Below are 19,681 nucleotides of genomic sequence, written 5' to 3'. Positions count from 1 at the left end.
AAAAGTACAGTGAACAAAAAATACAATAAGACCATGTACAAATGTAAAATGAAAAGAAAGAATTGAACCAATGGCATCATGTTTTGAGGCTTGATTTAAAAACATCAAATGAGTCAGCATTTTTAATAAGTTCAGGAAGAGTATTTCGAAGTTGCTGCTGAAAAGGGTCATTCCCCTAACATGTGAAACAACTGGGAACTCTGAACTCATGGCTGCTTAATGGGACCACTTGTGCACTAAACTCTGTGTGACAAACTGAGGCACACTGACACAACGCCGATCTGCACTGTGTTATAGTGGAGCACTGTACTTTCAGAGGCCCAGCTGGCCAATTTAGCTCTGAAAGCTGTTTGGTCCCATGTGTTAGGCGGCTGTCACAAGCTCTACTGCTATCTATAGCCAGGACTATTTTTATATTTGTTAACAAAAAATACAGTAAGCGAACACACTTGGGACTGGACAGATCTGATTCCTTGGGAAATGTCCGGGAGCGAAAAGTAAGGTTTTCATTTTCCTAATCCTGCACAGGTACATTTTTAAAAGGGTTATTTATCCATTCTTGCCAGGGAAAAGAAAAATAAATCTCTGTTAAGTATGATGAAGCTCTCAGGCGGCTGCTGGCTTTTCTGAAAGGGAAACTGAGACGTCGAGTCTAGGCGCAGAAGAGCACTGATGGCCAGCGTGCATGTGAGAGTGGAACAGAGTCGGTTCACTGTTGACAAGGCCTTGCTAACACAAAACTGTGAGTATTTCCGAGCGCTTTTCGAGTCAGGGATGAGAGAATGCCAGCAGGAGGAAATTTACTTAGGAGGACTAAGCACTATAGGATTCAAAATTACACTTGAGGTTCTGGCAGGTGGCCGGCCCATACTGGACTGTGATGAGATAGTGGAGGCTATAGAATGCGCTGCCTTCTTGCAAGTGGAAAAGCTCGCCAAGCATCTTGTTGATATACTAAATTCTAGCAACTGTCTTGTCATGTACCATGCTGCAGCCACATACGGCCTGCTGGGCCTGTACCACAGCTCAGCTCTGTTCATCAGAGACATGTATTCCGAATTCCAGGACGACCTGGGCGACCTGCCCCAAGAGCTTGTCGACTACATCGAGTCCCTCATCCCCAGCAGGTTCATCGGCGTAGCCAGCCACTCCCCCAGCCTCGAACTTCTTCAAGACTCGTCTCGCACAATCTGCTATCTGGATGAAGAAGAGAGGAGATGGAAAAAGCTGACCCATTTACCGGTGGAGGCGAGCACGTCCATGTCGGGCGTCGCTGTCTTGGATAACAAACTGTACATCGTCGGAGGTGTGCGCGGTGTCAATAAGGAGGTGGTGGAGCTTTGCTTCTGCTACGACGCAGAAAATGATTCCTGGAACAAGCTTCCTAGCCCCCAGCAACTTCGGTACAGCCTGACGCTGATAGGTCACGAGGATCACCTCTACGCCATTGGAGGGGAGTACGAGAGAACAATCATGTCATCGGTGGAGAAGTACCAGGTGTCAGCAGGCACCTGGTCCTTCACCTCCCAGCTGCCGCGCCCAGCTGCTGGCGCGGCCTGTGCCAAGGCCATGAGCAGGATATTTGTGTGCCTGTGGAAGCCGATGGACACTACGGACATCTATGAGTACGATCCCAGCTCAGAGCAGTGGATCCTCATCACCACGCTGATAAGGCAGCAGAGCTACGGCCACTGCATGGTGGCCCACAGGGACAACCTGTACGTGATGCGGAACGGACCCTCGGACGATTTCTTGAGATGCGTGATTGACCGTTTCAACATCACAACGGGACAGTGGACAGCTCTGGCCGGGCAGTATGTCAACAGTAAAGGGGCCCTTTTCACTGCGGCGGTGAGGGGGGATTCTGTGTTCACTGTGAACCGCATGTTGACCTTGGTTTATTCGATAGAGCAGACCAAGTGGAAGCCAAAGAAAGAGATGCAAGGATTCCCAAGAAGTGGCTCCATGCAGACATTTCTACTGAGGCTGCCAAGGTCAAGCCAGAAGCTTACCAGTATCCTGGGAGACAGCGACCAAGACTTGGATCTGAACAAGAGCAGTGCTGAACCATAATTGCACAATGCTGCCGCCTTAAGCATGGTTATGTAGGTTGGTTAAAATGTATAGAATTTCTTAGCAGTTTTAACACTGGTGCAGTATTAATTTCAATAATGTGATCTTGGTATGTTACTAATTTTCTGTGTATTCCATATTTAAAATGGCTCATGCTGGAAGGGGGCAAATACTTTCTCCTCTCACTATATACACAAGAACAGAAAAGTAAACTGGAGCACTTTCAAAATAAGCATCACAAGATTCATGAACTCCATTCGCTTTAATGGCATTAGGCTTTCCTGCTGACTACAGTAATAATACTGTCATACTCTTTCTTAATGTTTAAAAACACAGTAAATCAGGATAACAGACACCATTCCCCTGGACTAGTGCATATGTCCACCATGTACTCTGACGGTTTGTAAAAGTTCTTCCATTCGCAGTGCTCAGACACTCTATTTTTTTCCTTGGAAAACCTCAAGATCTGTGATCACTCTTACTGCTGTGAACAAATTTTTTATGTGCTTGCTCATTTCTGTGATTTGATAAACATCACCGCTTGTTTTCCATGGACACTGAAACAAATGTACTAAACACTTGGAAAAAAATGTCTTTAAAAGGTCTTTCCCGTTCCGAAAATAAAAACAGGTCACTTCTAAACCTCAGAGTCCCCAGGGTCAGCATGCCAGAGAAATGTAGATCTGATACTGTAGGCAGGGCGTAGGAGACTCAGGCTACAGGAGCGTGGTAAATAAACACCAAAAACATTTCCACAGGCCTGGACACAGATCATTTTTCACAGGGTTAAAAGTACAAAACATCTGCCTTACTATATTAGGATAAAAAGTAAAGAAAGAAAGGTCAGTGCTAAAGTTACTCCTTTTTTATTGCTTCCAAGATTATGTAAAATGAGAAAGAAACTTCAAACAGGAGATCTGTGGTCTTGAGCTGCACAGGTCACAGTTCTAGCGAGCAGATGGTATTCCTGTTCGTACCATTTGAAAGACAAAAGAGGCAGTTGTAGTTCTTCAAGTTCAAAGTGTAGGGTCACGTTGTAATCTGGAAGGGGAAGAAAACACGATGAAGTCCTGCCATGTTTTCATCTTGATCCCAAGCCCAGGCATTTTAATTGGCAGTTACTGAAACCATAAGAATCCCCTCCATTCAGCCATTAGGAGTTACTGTACTGTACACTGTAAATTGCTTTCAGGTAAAATGCAAAAGAATGTGATTTTAATCAAGCACAGGTTTTTCACTTCACTTCTCAGATATTCAATTGTAGCAATGCCGCCAGTAAATTCCTCTCTCCAGGATAAACCACGCTGGAGACGTCCCCTGCAACATCAATATGGGTTTTATTAATTGAGGGTCGATAAAAGAAAAGCCATCACAAATTTTATCATCCTCATACATACCTAGTCTATCATCGCAAGATAATAATCTCTAACACATGCCAAGTTCATTCCTTCTTTTGATGTCCCTTGTCACTCTGACAATTAAATAAAACTTGGTTTGGTTCCCGGTTCACCTCTCGTTTGAATACAGCCCATCCTCACTCAATTCTCCAGTGCAAGAACCGCAGAACGGTACAGTGTGCCAGAGGATCAACATTTTTGCAAGCGCACTAAAACCGGAGCTTGTGTGTCATCACATGGGAAATGTTAAAGAACCCAGTAGCCAAACATCACGAAGAAAAACAAAAATATTGTTTTAATAAACATTTTTCTGAGGTTCACTAAAACAAAATAACATCAAACCACATATTTTCTTGCTTGGAAAGGAATGATTTCTAATTCACCAGAAATACATCAGATGTATATATATAGTGGTGTGGACTGTAATTCCAAGATGGGTTCACATCCAGAAAGATGGAGTTATCAGCCACAAACACGAATCGCAAGATTTTCAAATAACAGCCAACGAACTAGGTAGGACGTCTTTGAAAAAAGGCAAAACAAAAAGGTTAAAATTCAGCAACATTGTTAGACTTGAGTATTTGAATCCACCTTCGTAAACAAGGACAAATGCCCAAAGTCAAAGATCTCGGTGAAATGCCTGAGTAGAAGAATGTCGGTGAATAAAGACGCTAAGTGCGCAGCGTGTTTGAAGACGTGTACAGGCGACCGGCGTGCCCTCCTCACTCCACGCGCGTCATCAGCTCTTCCAGCGCTGTCTCCCTGTGGTTCCCATGGACTAGCAGAACCTCCTTGATTGCGTTTTGCTGGAAGCCCATCTCGTTAAACTGAGCCAATAAGTGCAGGAACTCCGCAGCCTGGCAGGGGTAGAAAAAGAAAAAAAAATAACGCTCTTCACTATTCAAACGCTATTTGAATCATGATAAAAGGCTCGGTAAAGGCTTTTCAGTTGTACAGTATATTGTATGTTGTCTCCAAGTAGGTACAGAGCAGCTTGGAATCTACTGCATCAGGAAAAAGAAACGGTCCTCAGTTTAGGTCAATATCAACCAATTTGTTTGCCAGAATTTTTTTACAACTATTACTTCTTCCGGAATCTTGCGTGCTGTTATCAATCCAGTTCAGCCCTAAATCAGGACTAAAGGGGATAGCAATAGGCCACAGCAAACACTTTCACATCTTAATTGATGCAGCTCACAATTAAACACTGACAAAAACAAAAATGTTCTCCTTTTTGTTGAAAACGTGGATTTTCATTATCTAAACCAGTGGTGCTCTCTTGTTACTATGTAACTTGGACAGAATCAACAACAAAATGTATGTTTGCATTAAAGAGGTGCTGGTATATTAGGTGGGACAGTGAGAACTACCCTGTTAGAAAAATGAACTAATCACTGGTGTTCAATAGGTGAGGACATACAATATATGTTAAGGCATTTTGGGACAGCAGTACTTGTTCTTTAAACCGTAGAAGACAAAGAAAGATATAGGTCTCATTAAGCTGTTATTATTACTGCTTATTTCCTATTGATTTAACAATCTCCTTGCCTGGAGCTGGTTTGAAAAATACACACAAAATTCCACTGGAAATAAGCCATACCAGTGTAGCACAGTAGCACAATGGTTAGCACTTTCTGCCTTGTAGAGTTGGGCCTGGGTCCAAATCTGGACCTTGGGCTCTGTCTGTGTGGAGTCTGTATGTTCTCCCCGTGTTCACATGGGTTTCCTCTGGGTGCTCTGCTTTCCTCCCACATTTCTGAAGACATACTGGTATGTTAATAGGCAGCTGGGAAAACTGAGCCTGGTACTGTGTTTGTGTCTGTGTCTGCCCTTCGATGGATGGACTGGTGCCCCAACCAGAGTGTATCATGCTTTCCACCCACTGCTTTCTGGGATAGGTTCTGGCTCCTCCACGATCCTGAAGTGGAAGATGTGGCTGGAAAATGGATGGATGGATAAACTATACCACTTAACAGAACATACCGTACAAAGACTAAGCCTGGGGCCATTTTCCCAAGACACCAGACCAAGTACCAGTTGCCCATGAAATAATGAGGTCACAGAGGACAATCACCTTTGTCTCACAGTTCTGGAACATCTCCAAGGCTTCCTCGACCTGCGCTTCTTCAAAGCCATGTTTGCACAGCCGGTCACAGGCCACCAGGTAATTCAAGACCTGCAGATATCGAAAGATACGGAGGTGCAAAGGAGTCCAGTTAGAAAGGAACATCAGCTTGTCCCTTCCTTAGTTATAGTGGTTTTGTAAGACTATGGAACATACAACATTTAATAAAAGGTTTCAGAAGAGTTTGAACTGCAGGGCCCCAAACCAAAGACCATAAAAAGAGAAAAAAGATTTTCATTTTTTTGTGATGTACTTAAAATATTCTTTAAAATATAGCCTTAAAATAAAACAACCTTGGTTAATGGAAGAAAAAAAATTAATGCTACTAATATAGAATCAGGCCTCCCTTTACTAACTCATAGAATCTTATAAAGAATCAATAAATTGTTCTGTGTTAAGGATAAACAAAAATAATTAATCGGAAAAATAAAAGTCATTTGAAAACTTTTTTCACATTTCTGTAGAAGATAGAAAGCATTATCCTGATTTACAAGATCAAAAGCTGAAAGGTTAAGACCTCTGATTATCCCTGCTGTACCATCTGCCAGCTCTCTGTGGGATCACTGACTTTTAAGGGATTGAGTGAAGCACTTTTTAAAGTTCAGCGTACCTTCCCAAACCCTCTGGTGCTGAAAACATGTCATTATCTACGCTTAATAAATAAGAAGTACATTTCAAAACAGGCCCCTGTTAATCTTGTTCTAAGATAAGTAATGCAATTTTTTCCCCCTGTAAGCACTTTATCATTTTGAACATTCCAAAGCTCTTGATGAAGTGCTTTCTAGGCTGCTGGTTGCCTCTTCAAGAAAAAAAAAACGTTTTAAAAGATCTTAATCAAAAGTAACCATTTTTCTTCGAACAAAAAAACCCCAGCATGTCTCGTGAAACACCGACTTTGAAGGGCTTGAAAAAACACACGATATTGTTCTGGCAAACTGGTAATGCCTAGAGGAGCCAGCTGCCTCCTGCGCAACTCCGCTAGTCTCCGTGCTGCCACCCTGATTCTGCTGCAAGACACTGAGCACTAACGAGCAGTCCTTCAGTGTGCTTCCAGAAAACCTTCCCAAGAGCCTCGCAATCAGCCGCATGACTCATTCACTTGCACGGACGCAGGGATGTGCAACACTGAGAACAAGATAATAAATTCCAGGGTGTGGAAAACTGAGGAGTCTGGTGTCTATGTTCTTTCACAGAAGGCCAGCCTTGGGTTTAGGCCAAAAGGCTTTTGTCCTCAGTCCAATGAGGATAAACCCTGTGGTCCAATCAGAGACACTGGGTAGGAGGCGGCATTTCAGGACATTTCAGTACCCTCTCAAAGTGCCATAATGCTAGTCATGTTATAGTGGGGCACAGCCAGAAAAACGTATAAAACCGACACCCTAGTTTGTTTTTTTTAAGCTAGCAAACACCTTCACTTAGTAGAGGTGCGTTGACATAATACAGCAGTAACTAAAACCACCTATCAGATCAATGAGGTTTTCTTAGGATAGGTTAGGGGAAGCGAGGGAGTTGAAATCCATGTTAAACTTTCCATGAATGCCTATATGAGAAAGTTTTCACATTCGCTCCTTTGCAGATACCGACTATGCAACCTGGTAACACTGTGCCTGTGATTTTAGCGTTATTACCAGGTACATAAACTCTGTAAATAATCATCTGGAACTACGGATTTCGAATGATGGAACTTGTGTTTCCTTCAACGTTACAAAAAACTGAGGGGGGCAGATGGACTCGGCAGATGTGGCTCCTGTTGGGAATAACTGAACTGCACTCCCACAGTACAGGATGTTAGCGTGCTGCTCCAGCCCCTGGGGAGCAGGGGGCTCTCCTGCTTCATATACAACTGTTTATTTTCCAAAGCAGGCCGGTTCAGAATTCTATTTCGCCTGCTCTTGGCGCCTCGGCAGTGGAAGAGTTAAAGACGTTTGCCCCAAAAGCAGGAACCGACCTGTTCCAGGCTCTGTCGGCCTGTCTTCTGCAGGGCCCAGATGGCTCGGCGCAGGGAGTAGCCCTGGTCAGTGATGGCTTCCAGCAGCTCCTGCTCCTCGGGGCTGAGCGCCGAGAGCAGCTCTGCAGAGGAGTCTGGGATGGCTCTGTGGGAACTCAGGGGTCGAGCCACCGAAGGAGGGGGCGGGAGGCAGGAGTAGGGGCTCAGGGACTGCGGAGCAAACAGAGGACACAGCGTCAGAGGCGTGGCGGCCAGGGCAGGCTGGACCGGGGAGCCTGTGAGATGGACAGGCTTCGATACTGCTGCTTTTCCAAGAGCTTTCTGGGAAAGCCATTCCAAGGATGTTTCGCTAAGGGTGCTGTCAGTGCCGGCGTCCATATTACAAAACTCAGGGTTAAAAGACTGTGACTTTGTCTATGTTAATGAGATTAGCAAAGGGGAACATTATTCCAAGATGAACAGCATTCCGTTTTTAGGAGCTGTGAAGGGATCAGGTTATTCCAGCACTTCATTTAAAAAAAGACCTCTGAAAGCATTTATTTCCTTAACTTCCCCAGTTTCTTAACACAAAAAACCCCAGTCAGGTTGCTTTATCGCACAGAACTTTGTTGCTAGTATGTACATACGCGATTCCAAGACCTAAGTATAAAAAAAGAGAAAAGCATTTGAGAAATGCGGCTGAACTCCAAAGTATCAGAAATCTTTAATTAGAGCAATTTTCTTCCTTGGTTTGTGGATATATAGCCACGGGACAACAACATTCCACTGCCAGAACAGTTTAGCATTCTAGAGGACAGCAGAGTTACAGATTTCCTCATACTTGAGAATGTTTCAAATACATTATACACTGACAGCAAAGATCTCTCCCATTTATAGTGAGGTCAAGCTCACTATAAATAGTAAGCTCTGTCATTTTGATCCAGCAGTATTTTAAAAATAACTCATTAAATCAGTTTAACTTATTTTCTGTAACGGATCTGCACAAATTTCCTGCTTCATTCCTCAGTTTCTGTCCTGTCCTCCTATTGTTTCTCCTCCACAAACAGACTCACAAGGCGATGAGTCTTCTACAGTTCTCAGTATAAGTTTACTATCAGGTACTATCTCGGGATTGTAGACTCTTTACATCCACGTCTTCCTTTGCCTCCCATTCAGAGGGAAATGTAGCTCTTCTTCAGGGCACAGTAGTGATGCAGGTCGGCTTTTTGTTTTGTGAGAAACGAACCCACACCCACCCGACCTAAAATCTTTTTTGTTTAACCCAAGTTGTCTGACCCACGCATCACTAGTGCACAGTGCTTTCCACAGGGCGACTTCCACGACCCCCAAATCCCCCAAAACAAATGATCATTTCCTAACGTTTCGTATGGTTTCCCAAAAAGACTTCAGAGGGCGACTTGCGTCTGTTATCAGATGACCTGTAAGCCAAGCCTGGGAAATATATATTACATCTGTCCTTCAAACGGCAGAGCACCCCTGGATACAGAGTAGTGAACTACCCTCGCCAACGTTCCCCACGAGCTGCTAACACCTCAATTACGTAATTGAAGACCTAGTGTTCAGGACTGCTTCAATGGCAAGTGTCTGGCACACCGAGACAGACAGAGGCTCTTCAAATCCCCCAAAACAAATGGTCGTCTCCACATGTCTAGTAAATGGGCTTTTTAAAAAAAAAAACTGCAAAGGAATAAATTATATTCAGAAAATTCGTCTCAGCCAGGAAAGAAGCAAGCAGCAGCCTCTTACCGCCAGCGTCGGCTTGTGGCCCCTGATGGTGGGCACGTGGCCCGCCGTGGACGGCCGGGGCTGCAGGTGCGCGGAGGGGGGCGAGGAAGGCGGCTGTGGAGTGAGGGAGTAGTTTCGGCCGAACTGGCCCAGCGGGTGCAGCCTCCTCTTCGGCCGCCTCTGGCCCTGGCACTGAGGGCTGCCCACCCTCCGCCGGTCCAGGCCCAGGCCCGGGCCCGGGGACTGCCTGGGGTCGAGACAGGAGATCAAGGAGCTCTTCCTCTGCCTGGCCGCGACGCCGGGTGAGGGCAGGTTAGGAAGGTGCGGAGACGAGCCGGGGCGGAAGTCCCTCAGGCCCGGGAGCTGCAGCCGCAGGAGCGAGGAGCCGCGGCGGGGCTCCGTCGCGCACGAGGGCCTCGGGGGGCGGTCCCCGTCCGAGGAGGAGTCCTCGTCGTCCTCTGAGTAGCCGTCGTCGCCCTCGGAGTCCGAGATGATGAACTTCACCCGGGGGTGCAGGCACCTGATGTCGGCGGCGCTCAGGCTGTGGCTCCGCTGGCGGGGGGCGGGGGACCCCGGCTCGCTCCTCCGGCGGCCGGCCGGCCCGTCCTCCAGCGGGCGGCTCAGCATCAGCCAGTACGGCGGGCAGGAGGGCAGAGTCTCGCAGGGAGGGCAGGGGCCGCCCACCCAGCGGCCACCCGGATGGTCATTCTGCAGCCCCTGCAGGACCCACCGCTCCAAACCGAAGTCGTACTGCAGAAGAAACGGGAGAAGATGGAACAAAACCGTCTCTTGAGGTCCATCCGATGACCTTGCTGATCACATAAACCACCGCCTCGTGAAAGATGATCGCCAGAGCAGCTCTCCTCTCATCTCATTACGTGCACCATGTGTCGTTTGGCAAACATTTCTTAAAACCATTGCCGCCCTGCTGAGATTGCAAACAAACTGCAATTTCTTACATTACACCGAGTCATTACTCTCTGCCCAAATCGTGATCATCATCTTGGAGGTAACTAAAACCAGATGAATGTTGTTTTCCTTGTCTAGAAGATGGATTCAGAATTTCCCAGAGACATCAGTGACAGAAACACTACACTGCGCTTGTTCTCATGGCTTAAACATTTTCATGCTTCTCACTTTTCTATTTAAATATGTACCAAGGTTTTGTTTTTTTTTTTAGCCAAACTGGGTTTATTGTTTTTGGAAAGGTTAGCTGCATCATAGTATTTGAAACATTTTGCTGTCCAACGAAGGAGACTGGATAATTTAAACAAAAATTAAGCTTCAATAGTCATATTTCTAAAAAAGGAGTTTTTAGGCCTTGTTGTAATTAAACTATGAAACATAACCCGGGTTTAACAGTGTAATGGAGTACGTGATGAAAAGATAAATGGTGTTTTTTTAGGCCTGTCCCAATAAACCTAACCCTTATCAAATAAAGTGTGTTGTTCCAGGTCATTCTGAGTATTGGATAAACAGATCTACAATGCCATCTAATGTTGGTGCTCCACATGTCAAATGTCCAGCTGCACGCTATTTAAGGAAAAGCTAGCGTGGCATTCTGATCTCAGCATTTACCCTTGAAAAATGCATAATAGGCTCCATGGCAACAGTTGTGCTACTGACATTGGTCTCAAGGAACAACTACAGCACAGAGTAGCTGGGGTTTAAGAGACACTTGTTAAAGATCAGGGGAGTTCAATATTTAAATAAGTATGTCAGTGTCATTACATGATATCATTATTATGGTATATAAGGCTGCGTGGTGAAATCTTAACTCCCCTGACTCCTAATGAACATGACTTGGTAGTGTTATTGCAATAGGAAGCCTGATGTGAATTCTGCAGAGCCAAGGGTCTAAGGGAAACAGGAGCAGCGGTGATCATTATTTTAGTTATGGGAGAAGTGCGTGTATAAGACATTTACAGACTTTAATGCAGTGCTGATGGCCCTCTAATTCTGATGTATGGAACTGTGGGTAGGCAGCATGGTGGCACAGCAGTTAGCATTGCGGTCTTGCAGGTTAGGGACCCCGAGTTCAATTACTGGGCAGCTATCTGCATTGAGTTTGTATGTTCTCTCAATGTTCACATGGGTTTCCTCCCACAGCCCAAAGGCATGCTGGGATGTTAATTGGCTTCTGGGAAAATTAGTCCTGGTGTGCGTACAGTATGTGCCCTACGATACATTGGCGTCCTGTCTGGGGTGTGTCCTGCCATTTGTTTGCTGGGATAAGCTCTGATTCCCCGATACCCTGCATTGGATAAAGCGGTTAGAAAATGGATGGTTTCACAGCAGTGTGAGGCCTGACCCAATTAAGCAGTAGCTACAGCAAAACATAATGCACACACTTGTGGAAGTTTAACTTGTATAAAGCAAGTAATCATACTGAACAGGTGGCAGTGAGGTTGGGATTGTGAGGGAGCAGGAAGCTGGATGGGTTAACGAAGAGATCAGTTAATCCATTGTGGCTGGAGGGTGGGAGCTGTGGGCTCACCTGGGTTTGCTGCAGGATTTGAATGTCATCCGGGATGTTGAGTTCAGGGGCAGAAACTAACTGCACCTCTTCCAGTGGCTCATCCAAAGACCCAGCTGGGATCTTAAAAGGAACTTCCTCCAGACAGTTCATTCTTCTTTCTGAATGAAATGGATTTTAAACGATAACAGAAAACTACAGGTCACAAATCCCAAATGACTCCTCATCTATGGACTTAGGATCTTATGACACATCCCCTACTTACTTGTATTTTAAGAGTACGTGTCTACATTTTAACAAAAAACGACAAATATAGCTCAAATCGGCCTCTCACTGATGTTAAGCAGCATGCATGTTTTGCAAATGCATCATACGGACAGCTTCTATGCATTTACTGATCCCTTTTCTCTTTTTGTATCATTAAACAATATATTCTAACTAGTTTTTTTAATTATTAAAATACAGAATAGCTGCAGTGGAGAAAAGGTATACAATGTGACTATCACAGGTGTCTTTGAGGAAAAACCAATACACACCTGCAGTCCTCGTTTCTTTTTTCAGTCAGATTCCTTCTTGCTCCGAATTGTGCTAAACGTCACTGTGCCGAATGTGAAGGACATTCGACCTTGCTTCTTTAAGGAGCAAAGCCGAACCAGTCTAGTGTTCTGGGCATGTCTCTTTACTTCTGTTTACTAGTTACACAATCCCAACCTGGGAACAGCCAGACAATAAATGGATTAGGGATTACCAGACTTCTCTAAAGCACTCTAAGGCACTCACTGTCCTTCAGGCATATGGAAAACAGCCAGTGAGCACTGTTTCTAATGGTCTGACAGCCACAGGATAGGCCCTGGGCAGCTGTGTGTTTATGTCACCAGTAAACCCTTCCATCTCTGCAGCACCTGGTCTGCGGGACAAGAGGCTTCATGCACATTGTCACTGTTCCCTGGCCACATGCCAGCAGCTAAACCACTCTCATGGGATACGCATTTTAAATACACGTTTTGGAAGCCTAACCTATTGTGCTTTAAGCACCAACTGCCTTATAATTTGCTGTCCAGTTTAAATATTTTTTTGGCATTTGAATTAATCCAACCAAAAGAAGAAAAAATAAACCAAACCAATTGATTGCACCCTTAAATGTTTTAGTGTAATGCTTTGCTTAGATATAATTTTATATCACTTGTTTCCACAGGTGTTTTAAGTCCAGAATCTGGACAAAACAGTTGAAAGTCAGTTTAGTAGCATGTTAGAGTATTTTAGAACCATCTAGATTCTTAAAAATAGAAAATAATGAAAGGACTCAGAAAAGGGTAGGGCTGGAACACTATTGTATTAATCCTAATGAATACAAAAGAAACCCTTGCTTTTGGAATTATCTGGCTGAGGATGTAATTTTTGGTTATCTAAAAATAAGTTAGGAGAATCAAATGTTCTATGATCTAATTATAGGTATATTTAATTTAATTTGTTCACTTACTAGAAAAGAAATCACCTCCACTAAGGTAACATAGCTTAAAATACTACGCCATTATCCAGAAAGCATACCTGGGGAGATATAATTCAATGTTTCCTTCCTCAGAAAGAATGCTGAGAAATGTACCGAAGCATATGGATACATACTAAACAAATAATACACATCAGTTTCTACTCTATATTAAGAGTTTAATTAAAATTACTACATCTTTTTACAAAAACAAAGTATTGTAACTAACCACACTTGGGAATTAGAATATCTTCAATAGACTCCTTCCAGAATTAAAAAAAAGAAAGCAAAAATCTCAGAAATACAAGTTTCTTCTCCTTTCTTTCAAATCTCTTGCCAGCTATGCTCACCATCATCTTGGAGGCAAGATGTGGGAAGACAATGATGATCAGTTTTGTATGCCAAAATTAAGTCTTTTTCCATTCTTAATTAAAAAATTCCAAGGTTCTTGAGAGATCAGATGAAGATCCATGCCCATACTACATGCCAAAAACAATACATACAGTTCTCCAGCAAGTCATGATTCTCCGGGAGTTGGCGGTCATGAGGCTCTTAAGAAGAACTCACCTGTATTTTTCTAAGAGAAGTCCTTGCTGTTGAAATCTTCTGAGGTATTTGAGCTTGAAAGTGCTACACAGCCGGTTATTCAGACTGGATGACGTGCCTGGAATCAGCGATGACACCTTCTAATTCTCTCAAAACCCATTAATCCCCTGACATAACAGGATAACTAGCGTCGTCTGTTTACCACCAACAACACATAGTGAGGGGAAGGACTCCACTTGGAAATAACGTTGGGTAATAACGTTAACACGTTAACTTAAACAAGCAGATCAGAAAACATCACTTATTTTGCAAAAATGTACTGTAAATTCTGAATGATCGTACAGTGGGATTTTAACCTCCTTGCACTGTAATACCCTAACAATATTGTGTGACTGTCAAAATCAAACTAAAGCTCCCATCCATAGTATGTGGTGTTATAAAACATGACAAGTTTATCAAGTGGATCTCTTTTTATTTACAAAAATAAATATATAAAATGTCCCACTGCTGAAAGAAAATAACATATGGCACACATCTATAAAACTTTTCACTGCAGAAAGACATAATAAAGCAGAATCCAGAACTGATACATTTCTGGAGAAAGAGTTCAGCTTTGTACCGGACTGGGACATTTCTATTTTGCACTGAGACACTGAGAAGGCTGGAAGTCCATCTGTTCTTTACCAGACTAGGCTCAGAGCTGTACAGAATGTATGGTGAGGATCGTGGTATCTCAGGCAGTGTCACATGTCAGGCCAGTCTCTCTGAACATCGTGATTCAGGGGTTCAGTCGGCCTTGACCAGGGCGGTGGCCCACACTTCATCTGAGGGTGGCTCTGGTAGGACCCAACCCTGAGGGACGAAGCTGCCATCCGGATGGCCTACAGGAACCAGATACTGATCCCATTCCCTCCTGGGGGAAAAGCAAAGGACAGACATAGCAGAAAGAAAACTCCTATCAGTCAATCAAGGAGAGGAAATCATTTCAGATGAATTTTGATTAAATCAGAATTTACATTTTTCATCACCTTCAAATTAATGACAAAGAAATGTCAACATTCTCTCTAATTAAAATACAACAAATAATCACTTACTCAAAATGGAACTAATATCAAGTTTAAAAATAATACATGATGAGGGAAGGGTACCTACCTGCTTAAGGTATTAATGGCAGTGAGCAGGAAACCTACAGTATAATACATAAATTATAATTCCAGTAGCTATATCTCCCTGCAAATCACAGCTGACAACCCACTGGGCCTAAGCAGGCGAGAGCCTGGCCAGTACCTGAATGGGGGACTACGTGGGAAAGCTAAGGTTGCTGTTGGAAAAAGTGTTAGTAAGACCAGCAGGGAGTGCTCACCCTGCGGTTTGTGTGGGTCCTATTTCCTCAGTATAGTAATGGGGACACTACTGTAAAAAGGTGCCGTCCTTCGGATGAGACATAAGACTGTTGTAAAATTGAGGTCTTTGTATGCTACACATTGGTGGAGGAGGAGTCCCCATTACCTGTAAAGTGCTTTGAGTGGTTTCCAGAAAAGTGTAAGGATATTATTAGCAGTAGTAGAATAAATGTCTCCAATGAGATCCTCCAACCAACGAAAACTGGATGGTTTTCGTTTCAGAGAATGATGAGATGGGAAAACTAACCTATTAGTTGAGACTCCAGAAGGAGGTCTTTGAGAGACATTGAGAGAGGCGGATTATTTTTATTATACAATAATAATATTCAGTTTATGTTTCTGAATGTTCCTTTTCCTCTTCCCTCCTTTCTCCCTGGCTCTGCACCCTTCGTTGAATTTGGAATGAATGCTAATTAGAAGACTTTATACTTGCTCATATTTGCAATACTTTATATTTTCTGATGTTCTAGCAAATTTATTTCCGATAATTATTGTACGTAAAACTAAGAAAACTTATACAAACAATAAATATGAAAAAAAAAATGTTAAAGTAATGCCATGAATGGCAATACAAATGCAACTCCTTAAAATCATTTGCTTCTTTCAAGGTAAAGTGAAAGTTTTTCTTGAAATGCATAAGTACAGTGCAAAAACAAAAACCCAGACCAGTCCAGAGCACAAAGAAAATGTGACGTCAGTTACCTTATCTGTATCAGGGCATGTAAAGAATGATCTGCCTGCAAGTAGTACTGTCGGAACGGCTGGAGTGGATGCTCTGGATGCATCTCAGCTGTAAAATAATGACAAGACTCAAGCGCTTCACTCCCGGTCACTCCAACACTCTGGATGAACAAACACCTTTTTCCCCCCAGTTTCCCTTAAAATTCATCTTAAGCAAAAATGTTAAGAGGAAATAACAAAAAATGAATTATATTGGATTTTTTTTTAATTAAATTGCCCCTCTAAATGATGAAAAGTACTATGACTCAAACCAGTACAACCTCAGGAACTTCATTCAAGGAATACCTGAAGTGAGAAATCCTAGCCTAAAAATATGTGGATTGCAATCAAAATTCCTCTATGTCTGATTTCTTTGGGAAGGTGTCAAATTAACCCCCACACGCTAACCTTGCTTTCTCAAACACAGTGTGGGAATTAAATACCTGCAACTGAAATATTTTCAGGATTTCTCTTCCCCAGGTTCACGCCGAGTTACCTGACTCGCCAAACAGCATGGCCTCCACCTCCCGCTTCCGTTGCAGAAGCTTCTCCTTCTCCTTTTTCTGCCGCTTCTCCTGCTCCCTCTTGCGCTCCTCCTCTTGCTCCCCCTCCAGCATGACCCTCAGGGCCTTCTCCTCGGCGCCGTACACCGCCGTGCGCTTCCTGATCAGAGCCCGCAGCCTGGTCAGGTGCCCCTCGAAAACCTCGTCCGCTTCCTTCTCGGGATATATTCCTGCACAGCAATACAACCGCATGAAAGATAAGCGCTGGGAGCTAGTCACGGAATGTTATAAACACGCAGGGTTGTTCTGGGCTACATTCATCTGTGGGTTTAATCAGTGGTTTGTGACTTTAGGAGATAGGTCCACCAACAGCACTGTTCAATATTACTTAAACTTTACATGCTAACCTCCTAATTGTTCCACGACAATAATGTGTTGTATCACCACAGAACACAAAGGGATTAGAGGTGTGCTGAGGTACTGGGAACTTGAGGAACGGCATGTATCTGCGCAGGTTATAAATACACATGCCGAGTGCTGAGTCGATGAATACACGAATGCACTCCATAATCTGGACACGCCAGCTGTCTGCCCACAACAAACTGCCCCGTGTTAGTCTCCATTCTGGGGGCACTCTGGTGCCGTGACTGGGCTGCTTTCACCTTTCCTGGCCGCCGCCTCCTTCCTCAGCTTGCGCAGTTTTTCCAGGGAGCGCAGAATGTCCACCATTCTCTTGCAGTCTGCCTGTTTCTTTCTCACTTCGGAGAGCACACTGTCTGCTGCCGCCTTCAGCTCCTGCTCCTGTTGTGAACACAAAGGAAAGAGCTTTCAGTGGTACAACTTTGATTATGTTAATCGCCGGTGACATTAAGGCTTGGAGCGAACTGATAAAAAAAAAAGATTCCTCTTTCGAGCTCCTTGTTTTGGCAGCAATCTAAGCAGAACCTGGTGGATACAAAAGTGAAAACAGAGAAAAGTGTATAACAGTGTATAACAGGAAAGCTGCTCTTTCATTTCCTTTAAAAGTTCATAAAAAGGCTTCCCTACAGAGATCCTTTCATGCACCCTTTGGAAATGCATTAACATGTCAATTACTAAATGCAACTGATAGACCCCTAGGGGGATATGGCAAGGGTCACCAGTACATAAATCAGTATCAGTAACAGAAGCAGAAACTCTGGTTTGGTGATCTTTTAAGATCCAGAACAAGGTCCCGTCTTGCCACTTGACAGCTTCACACAGATCTTATGTGGAACAAAAACCCCCAAAAAGCTGTGGTGGCTTTGCTGCTTTAAAGGGGCCCAAAACGACTTCTTGCTCAACAGTAGTTACCCTCTTTTTCTCTTCAACCTCCTGGATGCGCTTCATTCTCCATTTGTCTATGGCCGCCTCCCTCTCGGCGGCTCTTGCTTCCTCCTCCTGCTTCTCCACCAGTCGCTCTCGGCTTTTCTGCCGCTGCCTGCTTCTTTTTTTACTGATCGTCGCCAGCTTCCTTTTGACTCTCTCGATGCGAGCTGAATCGGTTAGAAGATGTAATTTCTTCTGAAGCTCGGCTTTCATCTCCAGGGCTCTGGCGTACGACTCGGACCAGAAGCTCTCGTTTTCCACATTTTCTTTGAGCAAGCGGCAAGCCAGTGATAAATCCGAGACGAGCCGAGCCGCACTGTACAGAACGTCTTTAACCTCCCCTACAGAACAGCCACTTCCTGCACACACCGGGTCCTTTTTTGTCACGTTTCTCCTTTTTGTCAAAAACCGTGCAATCCATTGCTCATCTTGCTGTCTTTGTCTGCTTTCGGCATCAGCCGGTGCTTGGAAACCCCTTGCGTAGCCGCTCTCCCAGCCCCGGCCGTCCCCGTCTCTCTCAAAGACGGCCGGATCCCGTCCGCTCCGATACTGCTCTTCCTGCGTTCCGCTGTAATGTCCAGGCGGGTTGCGGTCTGGCCGCGACGCGTTTTGAGAAAGTCTGTTCTGGGGGTCATTTTGTCTCTGGCAGCTCAGACCGGAGGTATCCGTCAACGACGAACCGGGCTGAGTTTGTGGCGGTCTTGCGTGAGAATAAGAGTGAGGGGGGTCTTCGCAGATCCTGTCAAAATGAGAGGTTTCTGGGTTCGGCTGCCACGGGTGTCCGGGTCTCGGTGTGAAGGCCAACTGTGGCCTGTAGTCCCGCTCCGTGTGTGGCCCGCCAGCGGCACCTCGCTTCGACTCATCCTCAAGCCGGCTGCGAAAATGATCCGGTGCCAAGCCGGGTAAAGGCGGAGGTCTCGCTGGGTCGAAGTCGTTGACCCGGGGCCCGAGGTCTGGTGCGGCACCACTGTAACCCTGGGACTGGGAGAACTGGTGTTTGTATGTCTGCTCTTGCCTGCCAGAATCCAGGGCAGGTGGAAAGGCTGACCATTCCGCCTGAACTGCGCTGAATCTTTGATTTCCAGGCGTGATGTGCTCGGGTGGGGGCTGAGACTGCCGGAACGCATTTTGCCCAGACCAAAAACCCGCAACGACTCCGCTGCTGTGCAGTGTCCCTTGGTTCCTTTGTCCTGAGCCCTGAAAAGCTTCAAAATCAGACGGCCCGTATCCCAGTGCATGGGGTGCCCTGGGAAAACTTCCACTCCTCGGGTTGGAGAAGCTAGCTGCTCCCTCCGAAAATCCTGGATTCATTAACGACTGTTGCGGGGGTCTACCAGAAAAATGATGAAATGGTGGCGGTCTGTCCATCTGGCCTCAAACACTAAATGATTATTAATATTTGGAAGTACATATCCTCTCCGAAATCTTTATCTTCCCAAACCCTGCGATACGTTTAAATAAACTACACACACGACCAAAACACCCTTCGCAAAAGAAGTCGCTAGCAACGACTTCCGTCAAGATGTAGACATGCGAAAAGTATGTACTGTTTGAGAAATTGGAGAGCGCCACCTCGTGTTGTGGAAGGGCAGTGCCCGCTCGCTTTTCCATACACGAATTGGTGCGCATTTTTACTTTTACAATTGCGGTCATTAGCACACAACCTGCCGCCTCATACGTAAACCCAAACCGTTTCAGCTACAAATACACACACTAAATACATCTCCTAGGGCACGTGGTTTTAAAAATAAAATGTAATATTGGTTATACCAGGAAATGGTAGTATTATCGACCCTAAACTAAACTTTACATGACTTCCAGTTTGATACACCACGTCGTCATAGCAACACTGTAGAAAACATCTTGCAATTTAAATATTATAATTAGGGTCTAAGTCCAAACGTAAAAACGAATTTTATATTGCATATTATT

At 44.6% G+C, this 19,681-nt stretch overlaps 3 protein-coding genes across 4 annotated transcripts; 1 reads left to right on the top strand and 2 right to left on the bottom strand.

Annotated features, from left to right (window-relative positions):
• The first annotated feature begins 465 nt into the window (after window positions 1-465).
• On the top strand, window positions 466-2,808 carry kbtbd13a (kelch repeat and BTB domain containing 13a). Its single transcript, XM_088919907.1, has one exon. It carries the CDS (start codon window positions 673-675, stop codon window positions 2,071-2,073), a length of 1,401 nt encoding a protein of 466 aa, XP_088776033.1. The 5' UTR covers window positions 466-672; the 3' UTR covers window positions 2,074-2,808.
• A 118-nt stretch (window positions 2,809-2,926) lies between these two features.
• ubap1lb (ubiquitin associated protein 1-like b) lies at window positions 2,927-12,369 on the bottom strand. 2 transcript variants are annotated; one of them, XM_088919908.1, is made up of 6 exons: window positions 12,281-12,369; window positions 11,766-11,905; window positions 9,290-10,018; window positions 7,544-7,753; window positions 5,545-5,646; window positions 2,927-4,327 (listed from the first exon to the last, which is right to left on the bottom strand). In XM_088919908.1, the coding sequence occupies exons 2-6, from the start codon at window positions 11,895-11,897 to the stop codon at window positions 4,193-4,195; spliced, it is 1,308 nt and encodes a 435-aa protein (XP_088776034.1). In that variant the 5' UTR covers window positions 11,898-11,905; window positions 12,281-12,369; the 3' UTR covers window positions 2,927-4,192. The 2 variants fall into 2 exon arrangements, with proteins under 2 accessions (XP_088776034.1, XP_088776035.1); XM_088919909.1 differs by lacking the exon at window positions 7,544-7,753.
• A 1,019-nt stretch (window positions 12,370-13,388) lies between these two features.
• Window positions 13,389-19,258, bottom strand: pdcd7 (programmed cell death 7). Its single transcript, XM_088922384.1, has 5 exons — window positions 17,735-19,258; window positions 17,065-17,203; window positions 16,396-16,632; window positions 15,882-15,969; window positions 13,389-14,689 (listed from the first exon to the last, which is right to left on the bottom strand). Exons 1-5 carry the CDS (start codon window positions 19,115-19,117, stop codon window positions 14,563-14,565), a joined length of 1,974 nt encoding a protein of 657 aa, XP_088778510.1. The 5' UTR covers window positions 19,118-19,258; the 3' UTR covers window positions 13,389-14,562.
• Between the last annotated feature and the right edge of the window lie 423 nt (window positions 19,259-19,681).

Source organism: Atractosteus spatula, chromosome 7, assembly GCF_055471065.1.
Source record: "Atractosteus spatula isolate fAtrSpa1 chromosome 7, fAtrSpa1.hap1, whole genome shotgun sequence".
NCBI lineage: Eukaryota > Metazoa > Chordata > Actinopteri > Semionotiformes > Lepisosteidae > Atractosteus > Atractosteus spatula.
Note: the sequence above shows the minus strand (reverse complement) of the source record. Positions and strands in the feature narration are given on the sequence as shown.